Consider the following 22,332-nt stretch of genomic DNA (forward strand, 5'->3'; position numbering starts at 1 on the left):
ATAAATGACATCAACTAAATGATCTTGTTGATGTCCTAAGAGAAGTTCTGAGAAATTCATGATGTAGAAAATGATTTTACTAATAACTATACTCCCTCTTAAGCAGATATTAATGGTACAGAATACATTTACATCATAGTTAGTATACATGAATACTTAGTATTCCTTAATTTGATTCAATGAATATTTCACCTATGCTTCTTTTAGAAGTTGTCTTTAGGCTGTCGACAGGTTGTCAGATAATTATTTTAAAATCCAATTAAGGTGGTAGAAAACCTGTCAAAAAGTTAACAAAATTAAAAATTGTATCTAATGAGCTTTCCAGCTTTCCAGCTGTCATTTTCCAGTAGATTCATCAGGAATTCATTTACTAGGTATCATATCTGAAAGTTTAGGGTAGACCTAGATTTAAATAATGAATAATCACATATTCACTTATCCACTCAGAAAGAAAAGGGGGAAGTTAAAAAGTTAGTAGATACATTCAGGGATTCTGTTTTCTTTACAATTACATATTGCATATTTTGTCCAGAGTAACTAAATGGAGACAAGAGTCTTAACTACTTTACATGTATGAATAAGAACATCATTTGTACTCATACTTTATAACCTAGGACATCAATGTACAACACTTGGGTTGTTTCAAAACAATTTGAATTAAGTAAGGAATGAGTGCTCAAGTTCATTACATCCCTATACTGCTTACTATTTATTGCCTTCATTTCTTTACAGGACCTGCCAGACTTCTGAAAGCATTTGAATTTGGAATTAATGATCTAGATTACGGTTCTTAAACATTTTCTGTAGGGCCAGATAGTAAATATTTTAGGCTTCGCAGGGTAACGAGCAAAATCTTGGATATTATGTAGTTACTTACAGAATAAGCTAAAACAAATTGCCACACTTTTTTTTTTCTTTCAAACTGTATCAAGCTTTATTAAAGATACTTTCCATAAACAATCATGGTATTTCAGGCAGGACATGGGCAGACAGTCATTAACAGTATACAACAACTTTCAAATTCTCTTCTTCAATGGACTATCAAAAATCAGCCACTATAAAACCCAATGAAGTCTTCAACTGATGCTCTGAACAGGGAAAGTTTAGAGTGACAGTTGACATTTCACATTTAGCATGTTGTTTAACAACTTTTCACAAGCCAACCCTGACTTTCAGGAAGTGAAATGAAAATGGCAGGATTTATCTGAAGATCCACAATCTAGAAACGGAACCACTCCTCTTTTGACAGATGCCATCTCAGTGGCATCACTGGAAAGTCCAGACTGCTAGACACACTGGTAACCAATGACTGGGGGTCAGGTCCCAACAGATGTCTGGGCTTAAGGGAGTTAAATCTATGCTGAAAGATGGAAAGGGAAAAGAAGACATAAAAACGATTTGTTTTTCCATACCATAAGGCTTTTGTGCCAAGGTGGCCATGTGTGTCAAAGTCAGGGAATGCCTCTTCCTGGGAGCCAAGAGGAAGTCTCTCAAAACTAGAAGGGAAAGGTGTTTTCCCCACATCAATCCAGCTTCAGAGACATTCTATTAGTGGCATATGCCCCTTCCCCACAAAACAACAATGAAGTGTTCTGTGTGCTAACAACATAGCTTAAAAAAGTTAAAATTCTGCATTTTTATAAAACTTTAAGATAAAGAATAGTATTTCAAACCGTACAGTCACCAGAAGTACACAGCTATCAAAAATGCACACACTTCACCTGGGATCTGCAGCACCTTCCCCCTCCTTGGCAGCATCAGCTTTTCCCTTTTTCCCTTTGGGTACTTCTCCCTTCTTTGCAGGGGCCTTTTTAGGCTTGGGCTCTGGCTTTGGAGGAGCAGGTTTAGCAGACAACCTCGCGGATCTTCTCTGTGGTTCGTCCTTCACCTTGGCTTTATCTCCTTTAGCATCCCCTTCAGTCTTTCTCTTGGGCATGGTGGCGGTGGCAGTGGCAACGGCAGCAGGATATGGGTGCTGGGTGTGGGACGCGGCAGCGCGCGGGCTTTGGTCGGTCCAGGGGTATCATTCTTGCCTCTTCTTCACACTGCTCCCACACTTTTTAATTGACAACATTCAAAATATAGTCCAATATTTTGTAATGCCTTTTTTGGTGAGAATAACATTACCTTTAATTAGGGTTCTAAGTAAGTGTTCCCTGTGATCAAAATCATTTGTAAATTTTGCCTATTAATGGTTATCATTAACCATTAATACTAATGGTAATGAGATCTTACACATTTCATCTTTAAAAATGTCTTCTCATACAGACAGGTATTGCCAAATACTGCTATCAATCCAGGAGCAGATGAAATTAACCGAGCATATTCATCACTTGAAAAGCATTTGTAAAATTCTATTAGATTTCTTCCCTTGAAATTTGCCTTTTAGCATGTCATTATTTTAATCACTTCTTACCGAAAATTAGGTTGAATCACCTCAATTGCAGTTAAATAGATTTTGAAATAGGGAAATTTCTTTTGCACTTGCACCCAGGTTCCTAAAAATGCTGAACTCAGAAAAGATATTCACTAACAATTTGTGAGAATGGAAATCTCGTTTCCTGTTTTAACTTTTGTATGACAAATGTGTAAGGATATTGTGCTTCAAATATTGTGATTCAAATATCGATTGTCAAAATGACTGTATCATGGTATGTTTCATATTAAAGTTGTTTTGCCTTGTGTTTTAGGCCATTCTTGCATTGCTATAAAGAAATACCTGATACTGGTTAATTTATAAGAAAAGAGGTGTAATTGGCTCACGGTTCTGCAGGCTGTAGGAAGCATAGCACTGTCATCTGCTTCTGGGGAGGCCTCAGGAAGCTTTTACTCATGGCAGAAGGCAAAATAGGAGCAGGCACTTCACATGGCGAAGGCAGGAGCAAGAATGTGTGGGGGGCGAGTGCCACATACTTTTAAACAACCAGATCTCATAACTCATTGTGAGGACACCACCAAGGGGATGGTGCTAAACCATTCACGAGGGCCACATGTAAGTGCTCACACCTGTAACCCTAACACTTTGGGAAGCCGAGATGGGAAGATCTCAAGCCTAGGAGTTCAAGGCTACATTGAGCTGTGACTGTGTCACACTCCAACCTGGGCAACAGAGCAAGACCCTGTTTCTAAGTAAAAATAAAAATAGAGTCAAAGAACCATCCAGAATCATTTCCTTTTTTAAGTGACTATGTTGCTTTCAATGTCCTTAACTCCTTGAGCAACTGTTCTTGCCAAAGGCCAGTAATCTTATTTTCTCTGGACATACTGAGCTGCTGCATCCAAACATAATTAATTCACACCATCAATAAATGGCTTTCTTTGCTTGGCTAACAACTGATTCACTTACTTTGGTTGCAGTCTCATTTTCATTTTGTGAAGAAATTCTGCTTTGATATTTCCATTTTACATTTTCTAATTTTTCTGACAGTTGCTTGCCTGTGAGTTGGGAATACTGTGATGAGTGGTTTGTTTAGTAATATCAATGGTTATTTTATTCTTTTAGCTTAGCTATAGATGCTTTGTCATCGAATTCAACATTAAAATAATTCACACCCTACTGTACCTTAAAAGTACAACAAAGTCCACTTTTCTTGTTTTGCTATAATAGATATGTTCTGGTAATAAAAAATAAAATGTGGGTTCATGTGATATACATGGCACTCAAAATGCCGTTGTTACAACCACGTCAGTGATTTGTGATGTGCCAAACAACAGTGTGAAGTGATGGCAGTCACATTCAGTGTGTGTTGCAACCACTCAACTCTGCTATTGTTCAAGAAAGCAGCTTCAGTCCTCACTTCAGCAGCACATATACTAAAAAACTGAAATGGTACAGAGAAGATTAGCATGGTCCCTGCGCAAGGATGACACGCAAATTCATGAAGCGTTCCGTATTAAAAACAAAAAGCAGCAGCAGATGATATGTAAACAAATGAGCATGGTATGTTCCAATCAAACTTTATGAACTCTGAAACTCTTAATTTCATACAATTCTTTTTATTTTGAAAACTGATACATAATAGATGTCATACAATTTTCACATGTCACAAAATGTTCTTTTTCAACCAATGGAAAATGTAAGAACATTATTAGGCCACAGGCCATATGAAAACAGGTGGTGGGCCAGATTTGGCCTGCAGGATGTAGTTTGCCTGCCCTGTTCTAAATAATTTTATTTTTTATTACTTTTATGGTGATAGTTAATCGGCAGTAAAGGAGTAGTTATGTAAAGGACAACTACAAAGTGGTGTTAGTACCTTCCTAGTCAGTACTCAATCACCCTGCCTTCAAAAATGATTTTCCCTGAGAGAAAATATTTATTCATTTTTAATAAAAAGTAGATATGTTATAAAATAATTGTATATTATAATTTAGATAATAGGGAATGTGTTTGGTAGACTTTAATTGGTAATCCTCAATTTATAAAATAAGGCAAAGTATAAGGGTTCAATAGTAAAAACTGAACACTAAAATTTTATTAAATAATACACATTATATTTCATTACATGTAAATCTGGTAGGGAGATGGAGAAAACATTTCCAATTAAGTGTTTGAAGCAATTTGTGTTTTTTCGTCTGAAAAGGCTTCAGCTGTCCTCTGCCTTTTAAGAGGTGGATCTTCATGATTCTCTGTAACAAATCCAGAAAACCTATTTTAGGTAAGATATTAGCAGCTGAAAATACTCTTAAAAAAACAAACAATATAGGCATTTTTAATCTAGTCAACTTAGACATGAAATAACATTCTTGCAGATTTACTATTTTAATGAAATAGCCTTCTGTTAAGACTGAACTAACAGAGTAGCTTTGTATTAGACTGAACTAATACTGCATTAAAATTTGTAAAACTGGGAGAACTAGTCACAATTGAACAGTAAGGTTTACATCTAATTTCCCAGAAACTGCTCACCTGGATTTTTGGTCTGGTTCTTGTAGAGTACAGCAGCAGGAATCTGAAAGGTGATGCACAGCATTTCCTTGTTTGGGGCCACATTTCTTACCAGGTGAACTGAACTGCATGCCTCCAGAGAAATGCCTAACACAGCTCCGGCCCTTTGCCGAACATCCTCAGCAGGGTTAGCATCTTTGGAAAAGCTGTAACAGTGCACTATGGGAAGGAACTCATTGCTGCATGGCTGTCCATCTAAAAGCCATTTGAAAGCACTAAGAAACTCTATAGCTTTTGCTGGCAAGTTCATGACAATGTGCACAGAGGGTTTTCTTTCTTTTGACAGACCCAACAGCTGCATTAACTCTTCTTTGACTGGTCCTTGGAGGAAGTCTTTCCCATCCAAGTTGAAGATTTTCACCTTTTGGTCCACTTTATTTAATTTACAGTTGTGCAACAGCCATTTATGAGATTCAGGATTGAGATCATTGGCAAATACAGTGCAGTTTTTCTTTGCTACTGGAATGGCAAAGGGCCCAACCCCAGCAAAAACATCAAATAGGACATCCCCAGGCTTGAGAAGCTCTGTGATACGGCTGTGTTCTGTAGACAGACGGGGATTCCAATAGACTTTTGAAAAATCAAATTCATAGGTATACTTGTTTTCTCGAACCTGAAAAAAGGTGTTATGCTTTTGGTTAATCTCCTTGGTCCTAAATCCTAACCATTGATATTGGATAGGTGTGTAAACACACAGGCAAACACATACACATTTAAATTTACTACTGTAAGAGCCAAACAACAGTGCCTTTATAGGCATTTTAATTAGATTCCTGGTATTTATGCTATTCCTAGGGCCAGTTAATATACTGCATTAGACTTCTTCGTGAGAAAAAGTCATCTCTTTAAAGTCAAATGGCTCTCTATCTCAATCTTATAGGGCCATGGCCATAAAGTAGTTACCATATCACATGAGGAATTTTTCAGACAGGCCAATTAACTGGCTTAATTATACTCTTATGTCACTAGATAGACAAGACCTAAAATTTTGAAACAACACACCACCCATATCTTCATGGTGGGTAGCCAAGTTGCAGACAGTACTTCTATGCAGTAAACAAGCTTCCCTCCTTATTTAGTTCTGTGTTTGTAAAAGGGAGCCATGGTAGATGTGTCACTGAATTTTAAGGTATTTTACTATGTTTTTAGACAGCTTCTTGAACTTTGCAAATTTTATGTCTATAAATTAGAGCCAGTGTATAGAATGAGTCATTCCCAGATTCTCTTTCCCAAATTTGGGTTTTCGTGGGTAAGCTAAATATATACAGTGAAGCTAATTCTTGAACAAAAGACTTTTTAACATTTCTTTTGGGTTTATTGTAGTAGACACCTTATAAAACAGAAAATAAAACTTAAGTTACAGTCATGGAGTATGACCTCAGCCATCATCTTAAACTCATTAATATATGGATGAAGAATCAAAGGCCAGAAAGTTCCTAAGTTCTATAAATCTAATAGATACATCTTCCATCTTGTGCTTTCCAGGACCTTAATTCCCAATTTATATGTATTTTTTTTTCCTCCTCCCAACCATATCAGATACTTCTGGCCAAATTATTAAGGTTACAGAGGTGGAAATGTTTCTGCAAATTTCTGCCAACTAAAAGTCTTTCTGGGTATAACCTAGAAGGTTTAAATATATTTCGAGAACTATTTTATACATACTGTTCTATAACTTGCTTTTTGTCACTTATATTGCTTTCTGGCAATTGTCCATTGTAACCTATCAATGGACCACTTATTGTAACAAATATGCAGCTGAAAAAACTTTAGTGATGGAAATATTCCATCGTATCACTGTATGAGAATTTAACCAATTCTGCTGAAAAGGCTTTATCAATGTTATTCCATCAATAGCATACATAAGTGATCACATTCTCACATACTCATCAATACTGGCTGTTATAAGTATTTTAAATTTTTGTCATCTATTCTGATTCTAAACATAATATTGATATACACCTTACTTGGAGATAATAAAACATACCTTTGTCATCATGTTCTGCTCGCCAGATAGCACTTCCATATGGAAATTTCGGTACATATTGTCAATATTATTTATTTTATTTACTACTGAGGTGATTCCTGGATTTTTATCAATCATAACCTGGCCTAAAAGAAAAAATGAAAATCCGTAATACTGCCTATTGGTTGCAAAATAAAAGCTAAAATTGTTAATATGAAACAGAAATGAGCTGTATTTCTTTTGGTTGATAGGTTGATAAAGAGTGCACCTACTGTGTGTAATGTGGTATGCAATTTAAAAAATTCAACAGATGACTAAAGTTAATGTCTGACAGTCGCCAATACACACACACAAAATGTTGGGTACATTTTTAAAGAAAACATTTTGAGGAGTTTGGGTCTACCTAATGTTTTTTCCATGTTTCACTGAATCTTTTCAAATGAGCCAATAAACAAGGAACCAAAAAGGTAGATCACAGGGAACTGGGAAAAAATGGAAAGAGACGTAAAGAACCCTGGCAACAAATGGACTCAGAAAACAGTAAAACATCTGCCGGTTCCACTGGCCTCAAGCCAAATGTCTGTTTTACTGTGGCTTTGGAACAAATGCCCCCAGTTTAGAAATACATGCCAGCAAAACAATGTTTCCCAAAAAAATAAATAAAATAAACAGATTCTTTAGAGTCCTATCTAAATTAAATGTTCATTTACTTCAGAGCAGAAAAGCTACAGAACTGGCATACTCATGGCCTTTTGATGAATCTATTTTTTTAGTTAGCACTTTAAAAAACTTATAAAAATCTATATGCTATTTCATTGCATAATTTGACTTGTAAATCAGCACACAGTACCCAATTATACAATATCCTGAAATACAACCAGCATTTGTCCAATTTCTCATAATCAGATACTTGTTTTTTAATATAGTATCAATAAACAAATTAATCATTGTTCTTACCTGTCTGCTTCATGTATCTGAACTCAACTTTCAAGGTATGGAATTTAGTTTGAAATGAGGAATGAAATTTATAAATTTTTAAAAACTATTCTGAAGGTCTATAGTAAAAGCTTTAAAATTACTACTGTATGAAAATGTTTCACTTTTAATGTATGAGTGCCTCTATGAAAGAAAGCTTATAAAATGGGAATGCCAGAGGAATGTTTGAGTTAGGGTAGGGAGTGCCTCATAGGAAAGCCTAGACTTGATATTTGTACCCAGTCACAATTACAAGGATCTGTTTAAGTATTTATGTTACCACTATCCATTGTTACTCCCTTCATCAATAAAAACAAAAGAAATGTGTAACAGGACAGTATGGTGCTTGACATATTGTAGAGGCTCAATTGGTTGAATCAATGAAAGCATACGTAAACATCTTGCACTTTTGACTACAAAGTACCCAAATTTATGAAACCTAGTATTTAACATAGCTCTGAAGGCCTAACAAGTCTTGTGTACCAAAAAGATCTCTCCTCAATGTAGCTGCCAAAGCATGTGATTCAAGTTTAATCTACACTGATGTATTGGTGTACACAAAAGCCTGGACCAATATTTGGAACTTGCTATGATTCTAAAGAAAATATTCCAAAATGGCCCTTCAAAGAGAGTATATAGCTCAAGATCTAGCTTAAAGTTAACATGACAAAATGTTCTGCCTCTGTAACTTGGCGTTAAAAAAAATAATTTTTAAAGCTAAAATTAACAATTTGCAAATTCCCTTCAAATACACGAATATTACTATGACACACGTACCAATTAAATGTTTGAAAGGCAGTTGATGATCTCGAAGGTTCAGGTGTGCAATATGTCCAACCCTGCTAAATCCTGAAGTTACATCTTGACCTTCAGGAAGCACAGCTCTCAAGATTTCTTCTGACTTAAAGTTTTCATATGTTAGTTCCAAATTATATTTAGAGATCTGTGGACTGACATTAAGCTGCTCTAAAACACTGAGTTCTGCTTTTTCAAAGGAATCATGAGTAAATATTTTATAGGGATCCAACATGATTAGTCTACTTTCTTTATCTTCTGGATCTTCAATCACACGTTTTATGCCTGGGCGCTGCAACGCTGCCCTTCTTAGGGATCGCATCAATCTACTGACTATTTCTTTCCTCACTTTAAGCACTGGAATGTTGACTGTCTTTTTAAAAGCTGTTCTATCAAGTTTTGTCATGCCTCGGACATCAGAGGGTGGTGAAAACAATTCAGAGTCTCTCTCATGTGTTTCTATTTCTGGCATGGTTGAGAATCTTTTTCTTTGACCCAGTAAGAAAATACCAGGTGCTTTCGAAAGCGTCTGTGTCAGGGATGTCCAAGCTAGTGGAATCAACGATTTTGATTCAGTTATGCTATGGCTTTCCAGTTTCAGAAGTCTTCTTGAGAATCCAAATGGCCTCCATAAGATCCTTAAAAAATAAAAAAAAATTCACACACGACAGCTTTTGAGAATAAAAATCTAAATTCTGCTATCTCAAATAACCTTCTAAATGCTGTCAAATAAAACGTTTAGTGGTGTGTGGGAAGTATACTATCTTTTCCAGAACAGGATGACTTTTTCAGGAAGTCATATTAATGGTAGATCATAGTGGTATATTTTAAATTTACACTTTCAATCCACTGCTGCCAGTTCAGAGGGCTTAGTGATGGATCAGCCATACTCAATGATCCTCTACACCCACAATTTTCTAGATAATACATTTGGGATTGGAAGGCTGAAGTATGAGTTAAATGGTCATCTGTAAATGAAATAGTCATTATACATGACCATTACTAGGGGCGATATTTATTAGGATAGTTTCATGGGTGCTTATTGTGTCAGATGCTGCGCTAAATGCTTTATGTATATTATCAGTCTTGGGAGGTGTGCAGTACTGCGCCCTCATTTTGTAAATGAGTAAACGGAAGCTCAGAAGTAAGGTAACCCATCCAACGTCTCCCAGCTGGTAAGTGGCTAAGCATGGATCAAAACCTAGTTTTGGCTGACTTCGGTGCTTGTGTTCTTAATATATTGCTCTGTTGTTTGTTTTGGATGCTTTACTGCCACATGTCCTGCCTTTAACTAGAGGCTTCTGTATTTGAGGACGAGAGCTTTGCTGAGTGTTATATGCATAGTATCAGTTATTCACTGTTTTCTAAAATACCAAAGAATTTACTTGTAAGGGGAAAGGGCCGTGTCCCAGAATCCTGTAAAGCAACGAAGTCTTTCACTGTCAGAGATCAAATTAGGTCCCAATGGGTGACCCTGGATAAATTACTATGAGTCTCGGTTTTCCCATCAGTAAAATGTGGCAAAAGGCTTTTGAAACATTCCTTACTATCCAGTACCTCGAATCTAAGCTCAGCACCTACGCGGGTGGGTGACCTCACGATGTTTTTGTGCCCAGGCAGCACGAGGCGGAGAGCAGCCCTGGGCGGGCTGGTACCTCCCCTGGACCATTAGCCCCTAACGAGGCCGCCACCTTACCAAAGCACCATTCCAATTCCCCACGTCGCTCTGCAGCTGGATCCGCGAGCCGATCCCTCACCTCCCGCTCCGGTACCGATCGGATGTGGGTCGCGAGTGGATGAGTTGGTCTTCTATGACATCATCACTGTTCGCCGCGGAGAGGGTGAGCGTCATCAGATCATGTCGACTCGCTCCTCTCCTTCCCGGCCCTGGTGAAGTACGGAACGCCGGAAGGGCCTGGCTCAAAGCTCCGCCTCTGGCGCGACCGACTACCGGAGCGCAGGGGAGAGGTAGAGGCTCGCAGATGGACCTGGTAGTCAGCTGGAGAGCAGCATGGAGGCGTCCTGGGGGAGCGTCAACGCTGAGCGGGGCTGGTATGTCTCTGCCCAGCAGCCTGAAGAAGCGGAGGCCGAAGAGTTGAGTCCGTTGCTAAGCAACGTAAGTGAGCTCTGTTCGCTTCCCGGCACTGACACCCGCCGACTTCCCTCAAGTGCCTGCCAAATAAGACCCAGAAAAGGAGGACCGCACCGGGAAAGGGGAGATGCTGGAGCCTGAACCCTGGGGGATGGGGCCCGAAAGTAGCCGCCGAGATTCAGATGAGATTGGCGCAGTTATGAATGTGATAGCAGCCTAGCATACTCTAGAAAGAAAAGATGAAAAGTGTCGAGTGGAAGAGATGCAGCGTTTAGTGCATGATGGGATGAGCGGCCCTAGGATTATGTACTCACTGCTGTTAGTATCTTTGTCACCTTATTTTCTCCACCAGTCTCGTGAGGTCTTTGCAAGAGTCACAGGATTTTCCTTTTCCGACTTAGTCATGGAGGGAGGGAGAGTAATAAACATTTTAATACAGAAATTGTTAGCGGCAGAATGGAAGTGGCTTAATAGTAAGGGTATAGCACGTTCCTGACCCTAAAGCCTGTGCAGTGGGCACTCCGCTTTTTAACTCGAGTCCTAGGCACTGTTCTCAGGACTTTGTTCCCAATGCTGTTTGTGGTGAGGGGGATGTTTTCAGGGATACCGCCAGAACAACGTGAATTGCTTCTATTTATAATATTGTCGTTGCAAGGTATTCCTGACCATCCTTCCAGTTTGGTAGAACTAATTCATTAGATATATAAGTAGAGATTAGTTGTGCAGTCCGAGAAATTGAGGAGGAACAACTGTCCACGGCAGTCGCAGGTTGACTCAGCAATTCTTTAGTAATCACATGAGCTGAGGCCATATCCCTCCTCTCCCTCCCCACCCCATTCCTGTCCTATCTTCATTTCTTGCAGTCACAAGGTTAGTCATGGCCCTTCCTGAACCCTACCTGTCTTGTGTACTGGTGGAAACCCTAAATTCCTGGAGCTGCACTAGTGGGAGGTGGGAAGGAAAGGAAAGGAAACTAGTGTTGGTTAAGCAACTAGTATGTCATACAAAGCTTGGTGGTTTGCAGCTTTTTTCCATAATCTTTCATTTATGGAATTTCTTCACGAAATTTTAACTTCACCATCCAAACATTTAACATTACTAAATTTCTGTGCTTACAGGAACTTCACAGACAGCGATCCCCAGGTGTTTCATTTGGATTATCAGTGTTTAATTTGATGAATGCCATCATGGGAAGTGGCATCCTTGGCTTAGCTTATATTATGGCTAATACTGGTATCCTTGGATTTAGGTGAGTCTTCGTATTTTATCATCACTTTTTTTTTCCATTTTGATAATATATTGAGAAGCAGAGAGATAGATTCCAGAAGCTGCTATTATACAATTTCTAATTAAGTTATTTCTGGGGTTTTAGCGTTGTTCTTGCTATTGTTGCTGGTCTGTACCTTGGAGGGATACCACATAGCTTCTTAAATACGAAAGTGTGACTAGTTTTTAAAAATGGGAAATTAATCCACATTTCATTTATAATGAAATATGCCACTTAAGAGTGGCATATTCATTGTGTCTCCTTGGCCAAAGTGAATCAAAGCCATACAGATTAACTTCGAAATAGCAGTTTTGCGAGTGCAAATACAACACATAGTCTTTTCATTCCTCGCTCTCTCTTTGTATTGTTAAGTAGTCTTATTTCACTTTCTGAGGCCAGGCATGTGTTTTGTGCCTGTTCTTTTTTATGTTTCAGAACTTGGCTTGTAGGCCAGTTTGCCCAAAATAGAAGACAATCCTGGATATTCTGTGCTCTCATAGTACTTTGTATATTCATTTTGTTATTATAATTGTTACAATGATATGTTTGGAAATTAATAGTCCCACTTAACTGAAATCCTTTATAACTGGAGGTCAAGGCAGGCGGATCACTGGAGCCCAGGAGTTTGAGACCAACCTGGGCAAGATGGTGAAACCCCATCTCTGCCAAAAATACAAAAATTAGCTTGGTGTGGTGGAGTGTGCCTGTAGTTCCTAGCTACTTGGGAGGATTGCTTGAACCTGAGAGGTTGAGGCTGCAGCGAGCCATGATCGGGCCACTGCACGCCAGCCTGGGTGACAGAGCGAGATCCTGTCTAAAAAATTAAAAAAATAGAAAAAATCCTTTGTAACTGGACCTTATCCTTAGCATCTAGCACCACAAGGCTAATAGAATGAATGAATGACAAGTTGGCTTTGTTTGTCAGTAGAAGCAGATCTATTTACTAGGAACTTTAAAATGCCTAGGGGGTCTCTTTTAGGTTTATTTCCTGCTTTTATTCCAAATTTTGTGATAAGCAAAGCAACTTTTAAGTAACCCAACTTGCTTTTATTATGGAATGTATTCACAAACTTTTGTTATTTTTAAAATTAAAAACTATATGTGACACCTTAAGCAAGTCATAGAGGACTTGTTTTTGGTTCTCTTTGAAAAATCATAATTTATGCACCAGGGTTTACATGCAATATATACTGCTGAATGTGTGCCCACCCAGTCATATCAACCATCATTTTTGGTGATGCTAAACTCTTATTTTGTGAAATTCCTGATGTCAGTTTAATGACATGTGTACTTTTACCTCTCAATTTTGTTATTTATTAACAAGTATTAACTGGACCACAGAGAGAAAATTTCTTCAATGACTAGGGCAGTTCATTGGGGAGAGCTGTGCAGAAGCTTGTCCTGCCGGTATGAATAGGAAATTATCTAAGTTTTTTCTTTCACACTGTTGGTGAGAGGACCTCAATCATTACATTATTTGCACATTTTTCAAATTGCATCATTAGAGATATGTTAACTACATTGGTTTAGTTTAGTTTGGAGAGTGTGTGTGTTTAATAGATGCTAGAAAATACAGTCTAAATAAATCTTAAATACACCTTAATAAGGTGAAGGTGTGATAAGGTGGTCCACATCACTGGAAGTAGAGAGGGGAAGGGAAAAAGAGAAGACAATGAGATTGCATAAGTAAAACTTCTACTTAGACTCAAAATAAGAAGAAAACCAGTCAAAAAAGGGAAATATTACAAGATTATTTAATGGCTGATTCAGCAGTCAGCAGACAATAATGCAAAATGAGGAAGTTTGCTTGTATTTTAAATAAGTTTGGTTTTTATTTCTTTTTTGATTTTAAAATCAGTATATTTTCATTTAAATAAAATGTGGTAAATACAAAAAAAGTAGAAAAGTATCTTCTTAATTTCCTAAATGAACATAATTCAACTACTCAGAGATAGTTCCTGTGAATATTTGACTGTTAAGAAATTTGTTTTGTAAAAAAGACAAACTTTTGGGAGGATTTGACCAGGTGTTCTTTTATGTTTTAGCTTCTTGCTGCTGACAGTTGCTCTCCTGGCTTCTTACTCAGTCCATCTTCTGCTTAGTATGTGTATTCAGACAGGTAAGTAAAAATATTATGCTGCTTCATTTAATAAAGCAGTCCCTTGAGTTTGTATCTACATATAGAATTGGATGTCTCAAATCTAATATCCAGTGAGTGTACATTTTTATTAGATAGGGTGATCGGAATGGAGAATTTGAAAAACCAGATATACAGACCCAAGCACAGGATGGTAGAAGGTAACTAGCATTTTTGCCTGCTTTCCTCCACAACGCATAACCTAATTTTCTGGAGTAGAGTAGGTTATGGGAGGATCTAAAAGGTGTTGAAAGGATCCAAACCTTATGCTTATGGGGAAATCATTTTCTCAAGGAGAGAACACATTCCCAGAGCTACTGCTGCCTTCCCTGCCCCCATCTACCTGCTAGTCAGAGGTAGGGATGGCAGAATTAGGATTGTAGGAAGTAAGGTCACAAAGCTTTAATTTATTTAGACGCATTTTGTATTTTTAATTGCAAGTCTAGAATAGGGTAGTTTCTTCCTAAGAGAAATAAGTATGTGCAGTTAATTCAATATATTTTATTTTTTTTTTCCATTTGGAATTTTATTATGCAATTCAGTCATGTATTGAATAAGTTCTTTTAGGATCCAATAAATGAAAATATATGAATTATAGAAGTGCTTTTGTAAGGTTTTCCTTTTGTCATTAACAAATATTCTGTGTTCGTAAGTCCTGGTCTTTTTATCTGTCTAGTCTCTTTTATCTTTGGATTAGGTCAGCTTTGATGCAAAAATCATGGGTTTAATTCTTATATGGATGAATTCATTTTGCTCTATCTGGCCTTGTGATTTTCAGATTTTAAGAAGAAAAGTAGATACACAAAATAGATAAAAATGGATTTCTTAATTCATTTAGTATTTCTATTAAAGAATACCTGATTCTGCATAATTTATAAGTAAAAGAGGTTTATTTTGCTCATAGTTCTACAGGCTCTGCAAGAAGCATGGCCCTTCTTATGAGGGGCTTCTCTGCTCCATCTGCATCTAGTAAGGGGCTCAGGCTGCTTTCATTCATTGTGGAAGGTGAAGGGGAGCCAGGATGTGCAGAGATCACATGGCAAGAGAGGAAGCCAGAGAGGAGGGTCATGCCCGGTTCTTTTTAACAACCAGCTCTCATGAAACTAATAAAGGTAAAAACTCACTCATTACCCCAAGTAAGGCACCAAGCCATTCATGAGGAATCTGGCTTCAGGGCCCAAACACCTCCCCTTTGGCCCTACCTCCAACACTGGAGATCCGATTTCAACATGAGACTTGCAGGGGTCTGACAGACCAAACTATAGCAGTGAGACTATTCTGTGCTGAAACAGGTGAGAGAAGCCCAGTGATGTTTCTTACGAATTTTAAGACTCTTCAGAATAATTCTGAAACCACTGCTCTACTTTGTTTTCCTAAAACCTGTCCATCATCAGAAACACCCTTAGATCTTTTTATGCACAGAGAGTTCTAAGCCTCAGGGATTCTAATTTCAAAAATCTGAGGTGAGACTCAAGAATATGTTTTTAACAAGGCAAAACCAGTTTAGGATCCATAGTTTTTTTTTTTTTTTTTGAGACGGAGTCTCGCCCTGTCGCCCAGGCTGGAGTGCAGTGGCCGGATCTCAGCTCACTGCAAGCTCCGCCTCCCGGGTTCCCGCCATTCTCCTGCCTCAGCCTCCCGAGTAGCTGGGACTACAGGCGCCCGCCACCTCGCCCGGCTAATTTTTTGTATTTTTTAGTAGAGACGGGGTTTCACCGTGTTCGCCAGGATGGTCTCGATCTCCCGACCTCGTGATCCGCCCGTCTCGGCCTCCCAAAGTGCTGGGATTACAGGCTTGAGCCACCGCGCCCGGCCTAGGATCCATAGTTTATAGCTCTAACTTATACCAGTGGTTTGGCCATCCAATGCCAGATATGTTTTTAACAAGTCCTCCAGGTGATTCTTATGCAAATCTAGTTTAGGATTCATAGTTTATAGCCACAATTTCTAACAGTGCTTTGGCCGTCCAGTGCATGCCTCTGCTCTCAAGGGGCTTGGGTGAATGTGCAGACAGATAAAAATACTAGGAAACAGTACAAATATTAATCCTAAAGTGACAGGTTGTTCATAAAAGCATCCTGAATTTAGGAATAATAGCTTTTGATAAATATATTTGTAAATCCTGCTGAAACTTGAATTTTAATTGCATGTATTGAAATTTTGTTGCATGTGAAAAAAATTTTACTTAATTATGATACTTTAACATGTTGGTAGATTCTTTTAATTCATTCTATTAAAAGATTAATACTTCAGTCAATTACGTGGCAATTGTGTCTTTCAAGCTTCATTTTAAAACTTCATTTTAGTTTTAGTTAAAGTAAAATGTTTTATTAATTTCAGTTATGTGGGAGTAGTAGTCAGTGTGTGGAGATTTCTAAGTAATGTTAATTTTTTACCCCTTCAGTTCACATGTGTTTAACTTTAAGATTCTGATACTGTGTTTGTTCTTTTCTGTAACTCTGGGGCTTATGAAGTGAATATATCTGTTTCTCTTTCTTTTCTCTTTTTCTTTGATTTCTGTAGCCTACTTGGGCCCATGAACTAACTACTTCATGGTTCTGCCTGCACATTGACGCACCTGTCTTCCATTGATTGAATTTCTTCAGTCTTTGTAAAATTCTCTATGGAGGTAGGCTTTTCTTTTTTTGTTTTCAATACATACATTCATATATAAAGACTAGAGAATAATATGTAACTAACTCTCCCCCAACAGTTTGTTGGTCTATCATAAGAGTATTATGCTCAGATTGAATTCATTGCTAAGAGAAAGAGCAATCATGAGTTTTTATAAATAACTTCTTCATTTATTTGCTGGAGACAAAGGGTAAAGAGAAATTTTCATCTTTATAAAAATAAAGGATTTCTTCACATGAAATTCTACTTTAGATTTTATGGAGAGTTTGGGGTCTATCAGGACTTTTCATGGGAGCTGAGGTGGCATATAAAGAACATTATTCTCTTCAGTCTTAGTTTGTCATCTTTAAAATGGCAATGATAACACTTCCCTCTTGGAATTGTTCTGAGAATGAAATAAGATAATGTATATGAAATGTCAAGTCCTTGGCAAATGAGTTGTCACTGGGGGAAAAATCCCTAAAGATTGCAGGGTGTTGTACACACTGCTATCTCAGAAATAGTTGGTTTGTTGCCATTCTTTTGGAATACTTCTCATGCTCTGGTACTAAACCCACAGCTCCGCTCCACTGGCTTCCATGTCACTGTCAACTGGAGAGAATGAGAGTCCTACAACTCTGCATACCTCTGGCCAAACCACAACTCCCTAGTCCTTGATCCCTACTACTCACTGCATTGTCACCATTATTTGCCTTGAGACCATTTGGACTATGACATTATACCATTTATCTCAATTTGTGTTAGTCATTTCAAGTATATTAGGTTGTATTTCATTTCTCAGACTCATCCCATATGGTTGTCATCTGTTTCTTACCTCATCTTCCACTGCTCTCTAACTCCTGAAACCCTTCCACTGTGCTCTCTGGAACTCACAGTCAATCATCAGCAAAACTCACATGTCTCTAATTCTCTTCTGAACATTTCTGTTTGTTTCTTACTCTACGAGAACCTCATCTGAGGCTTCCCTATAGTTCTCTCAAGTGGTCAGTCTTTTCTCTTTATGTCTCTCATGCTAATCTGAAGATGGTATAGGTGTCCTGTTTGTCCCATATTTCTGCTTTTCAACTGTCTTCCTCTCCCTGAACCCCCCAACTTTTAATCTCATGAATATATACCATCTACAGCTCTCCTTACTGTTGTCATTTATAGACTCCTAGACCATTTCCTATCATTTCATGAACATTTTAGCTAAATTTTAGCTTCTACTTGCCTTTTAGTTTCTTCAGTATTACCCCGTTATAATTCTGGATGATTTCAATATCCATGTAGCTAATCCTTGTAATGCTTTCAGTTCCTGAACCTCTTCTTCTCTAATGATCATATTCTCTACCTACACTGGCCACTTACTTTTTCCATGGTTATACCATTGATCTTGTCACTACCCGAATAGCATTTGTTAGTATCTGCCCATCTGCCACCACCGTCTCCTATGTTTCTAACTCACCCTTTCAAGTACTTCAACTCTGACAGTTTTCACCCCTACCAAGATTTCTATCAATTCATTGATCCTACCGCCTTTGCACTGACCCCCCCACACCCATGCTTATTTCCCTCTTTATCCAGTTGAGGTTTTGTAGTATATTATTTAATCCCTTTCCTATCCCTTGAACCATCATATTTCCTTGGCAAAATTCCAACCATAGTTAAATATAACTCTGCCTACTTCACATTTGCACCCATGCATTTGAATGTTCCTGAAGAAAAGCACAACCATGCAGACTGATATCACTATAATTCAATGTCTAGTGGGCCTATGATGCTATCACACAATTCTGGTTCACTTCTTTAGTTCGTCACTCCATTCAACTCATTCATCTACTGTCTAGGAGATTGCTTTTTTATATCTTCTCCTTTCTGTCAAACCTTCGACACTTTTTTCTTTGATTTTACCCATAACTGATATTCTTCACTTTCTGTTTCACTGAAAAAACAGAAGCAATCATAAAAGAATTTCATAAGCTCTTGCCACCACTTATTTATCTTGCTCATATACTCTGTTCCTTGGGATGAATTCTTTGTGTTCGTATCTAAGGCCTACCCCTCCACTTGTGCTATGATCCCACCTACTCTTGCCTATATCACTCCAGCCACTTTCTCCCTTCTTTCTTATTTCTTGGTCCTTTTCTACCATTTCCTTCCTATAACTTTACAAATAGACTAGTTTGTCTCATCTTAACAATCTCTTTGACTTCACATCTTTTGAATATGCCTCATGTCTTCATGACAGTACTTCTTATAATTGTCTAAACCAGGCCAGGTGTGGTGTCTCATGCCTGTAATCCTAGCACTTCGGGAGGCAGACGCAGGAGGATCACTTGAAGTCAGGAGTTTGAGACCAGCCTGGGCAACAGGGCGAAACCCCATCTCTACAAAAAAAAAAAAAAAATTTGCATGAGGTGTCATGAGCCTAGCTACTACTGGGGCAGCTGAGGCAAGAGAATCACTTGAGCTAGGGAGGCAGAGGTTGCAGTGAGCCGAGATCATGCTGTTGCACTTCAGCCTGGGGGATGGGAGTGAAACCCTGTCTCAAAACAAAAAAATAATCATCTAAACCAGATGTCTCCAGTTCCTCTCCTCTCACTCCTGTCAGGCTTTTCCACTGAAACTGTTGTACCAGTGACTTCCACGTTGCTAAATCCAATGGTCAATTCTCAGTCAGCAGCATGTGACACAACTGATAACTCCTTCCTCTCTGAAAGATGAGTCACGCTGTCCTAGCTCTTCCTGTTTCATTAAAGACTCCTTTTCTCTTCTGTTGAATTCTCTTAATCTCCCCATCCTCTAAACATTGGTGTACCCCTGGGACTATTTCTCTAATCTCTTTTCTTTTCTTTTCTTTCTTTTTTTTCTTTTTTTTTTTTTTTGAGATAGAGTCTCGCTCTGTCACCCAGGCTGGAATGCAGTGGTGTGATTTTGGCTCACTGTAACCTCCGCCCTGCAGGGTTCAAGTGATTCTCCTGCCTCAGCCGTCCAAGCAAGTGGGATTACAGGCATGCACCACCACACCCAGATAATTTTTGTATTTTTAGTAGAGACAGGGTTTTGCCATGTTGGCCAGGCTGGTCTCGAACTTCTGGCCTCAAGTGATCCGCCCACCTTGTCCTCCCAAAGTGCTGGGATTACAGGTGTGAGTGATCTCTTTTCTTTTACACTCAGTCTTGGGCTCATGGTGATTCTGAAATGTATATCCCTGGGCTGGAACTCTCCCCTGAATTTTAGTCTCATCTCCAGCTGCCTCCGTGACATCTCCACCTGGGTGTCTAACAGCTCAGATTTGTAAAATTCCCCATCTTTATACTACCAATCTACACTTTCTACTGTTCCCATCTAAGTAAATGGTAATGTCTTTCTTCTGATTGCTTAGGCCAAAGATCTTTAAGTTATTCTGTGTCTCTCCTTTTTCACCTCATTCTGCATGTTCAATCCATGCCATACTGTTCCCTTCACGTCAAAAAAAATTTTTTTTTGAGATAGTGTCTTGCTCTGTGGCCCAGGCTGAAATGCAGTGATGTGACCATAACTCACTGCAGCCTTGACCTCCTGCCTCAGCCTCCTGAGTAGCTGGTAACCACAGGCACACATCACCATGCATGTCACCACACCTAGCTAACCTCAGCCTCCTGAGTAGCTGGTACTGCAGACTATGCACATCACCACACTTGGCTCATTTTTTAATTTTTTGCAGAGATGGGCTCTTACCACGATGCCTAGGCTGTTTTCCAACACCAGCTCAAGCAATCCTCCTACCTTGACCTCCCAAAGTGCTTGGGATTACAGGCATGAGCCATCGTGCCTGGCCAAAAAATTAATAATCTGATTTTTTTCTTATTTAATTGCTGCCACCCATCTTCGGTTACTATTACCACCATCAAAAGTAATAGCTTATCTTTTTGTTTTTACTTCCACTCTTACTTCCTGCAGTCTATTCTTAACAAAACAACCATGATGATCCTGTTAATGTAAGTTGGGTCATAGCATTCCTTTGCTCAAAATCCTCCAGTTGTTTCCCAGTTCAAAGTAAAAGCAGAAATCATTACAAAGTCCAACACAAGTCTTCTGCCCTTTTTATCTCCTTGATTTATCTTCCAGTACTCCCTCACTTGTTTCAGTCACACTTTTAATTTTCATCTTATGTAACATTTACTTATATAGCACTTAGCATCATTCTAAGGACTTTATGAATATTCATTTAATCTTCATAATAATATTACGAAGTAAGTACCAATATTATTTCTATTTTTTGAAATGAGGTAACTGTGGCTCAGAGAGGTTAAAGTAACTTGTCCAAGAGAGGCGAAAGTAACTTCCCAGTTAGGAAGTATAGGAGGCAGGATTCAAACCCACACAGTCTGGCTCTAAAATTGTGCTCAGTATTCCCCAGTTGTGCTGGGTAGTCTCCTGCTTCCATACCTTTGTGCTTTCTGTGCTCTTCTTGGGCATTTCTTCCCCCAGTTTCCCACATGGCTTTGCTCACTCATCACTTTCAAGGCTTTGACAAATCTTACCTCTTCTGTGAGATCTTTTTATACTGTCTCATTTAAAATTACAAGCAGCAATCGTTGATCTACAGTGTCATCAAGGAAAGAGGATCTGCCTTTCTGTTCCATTATTCTTGTGTGTGCCTTCCCCATCCTTGAGGTCTAGGATGACTTGTGGAGTGCAGACATCGCATCCGTATTCTAGAGAGCAGAAAGAAGGGGATACCTACCAACTGAATCTCACTTAAGACTCTCTCTTCTTGCTGCCAGAACTTAATATGCCCAATGGCCATACTAAATTGCATAGGGACCTAGAAAATGTAGCATTTATTAAAGGTGGCAATGAGCCCAACTAAAAGTCAGGGTTGTTACTCAGGTAGAAGAAGGGAAGAGACAACCAGCAGTCTCTGCCCCACCAGAATTCCATCTTTATCCGTATTTGTACTTTACTATCTTTGAATAACATTATAGCTTAGCTACCAAAAATAGGTTGACGACTCCCATCCATGCTGCCGAAACATATCAGCCACCTCTGATATTGGAGATCTCCATTTAGATGTTCCAGAGGCTTTGTGAGCTCAACATGTTTAAAATTAAACTTATCTTTCATCTTTAATGGCTCAAGTGTGCTCCTCTTCCTGTACCATACTTCCGTGAATGGTGCCACCAGTTTGTATCTCCTTCACCTCATCCATTCACCCAGTTACAAATTAATTTTGTAAGTATTTCTCGGATCTGCCTAATTCTCCTTTCTTATTAGATACTGTGTAGATCACGCCATAACCCCTCCCCAGGATTACAGTGGAATTAAATCGTAACAGGTATTTAAGGTCATGTCGTTTTAATTCATACAGTTCAAAAGTGGGGGAGAAAATAACTTTAAATAATGCTGGGTAATCCTGCCTGTTTCTACTTAGTGAACATATATTCATCTGGGGGCTGAGTGTGAGGTGGGACATATAATAATGCTGCTCCCTCTGTTATTTATTTTTTCTTTAAAGATAACTTTTTTTTTTTTTTTTTTTGACAAAGTCTTGCTC

At 38.5% G+C, this 22,332-nt stretch overlaps 2 protein-coding genes across 6 annotated transcripts in view; one reads left to right on the plus strand and one right to left on the minus strand.

The window, feature by feature from the left end:
- Window positions 1–904: 904 nt before the first annotated feature.
- On the minus strand, window positions 905–10,776 carry TRMT5 (tRNA methyltransferase 5). Of its 2 annotated transcripts, none has more exons than XM_011961949.1 (5): window positions 10,381–10,776; window positions 8,667–9,322; window positions 6,936–7,060; window positions 4,910–5,561; window positions 905–4,629 (listed from the first exon to the last, which is right to left on the minus strand). In XM_011961949.1, the coding sequence occupies exons 1-5, from the start codon at window positions 10,389–10,391 to the stop codon at window positions 4,544–4,546; spliced, it is 1,530 nt and encodes a 509-aa protein (XP_011817339.1). In that variant the 5' UTR covers window positions 10,392–10,776; the 3' UTR covers window positions 905–4,543. The 2 variants fall into 2 exon arrangements, with proteins under 2 accessions (XP_011817339.1, XP_011817338.1); XM_011961948.1 differs by having other exon boundaries at window positions 4,446–4,629; window positions 10,442–10,581.
- Window positions 10,528–22,332, plus strand: part of SLC38A6 (solute carrier family 38, member 6) — a 96,686-nt gene continuing 84,881 nt past the window's right edge. For 3 of the 4 annotated variants that reach the window (XM_011961943.1, XM_011961944.1, XM_011961947.1), the window contains exons 1-3: window positions 10,528–10,800; window positions 11,895–12,025; window positions 14,089–14,162. In XM_011961943.1, the coding sequence (XP_011817333.1) occupies window positions 10,696–10,800; window positions 11,895–12,025; window positions 14,089–14,162 (310 nt within the window). In that variant the 5' untranslated portion in view covers window positions 10,528–10,695. Of the gene's footprint in view, window positions 11,099–11,894; window positions 12,026–14,088; window positions 14,163–22,332 lie in introns of all 4 variants that reach the window. The other variant, XM_011961946.1, reaches the window with a different exon arrangement.

This window comes from Colobus angolensis, unplaced genomic scaffold (assembly GCF_000951035.1).
Source record: "Colobus angolensis palliatus isolate OR3802 unplaced genomic scaffold, Cang.pa_1.0 Scaffold57, whole genome shotgun sequence".
Classification (NCBI taxonomy): Eukaryota; Metazoa; Chordata; class Mammalia; order Primates; family Cercopithecidae; genus Colobus; species Colobus angolensis.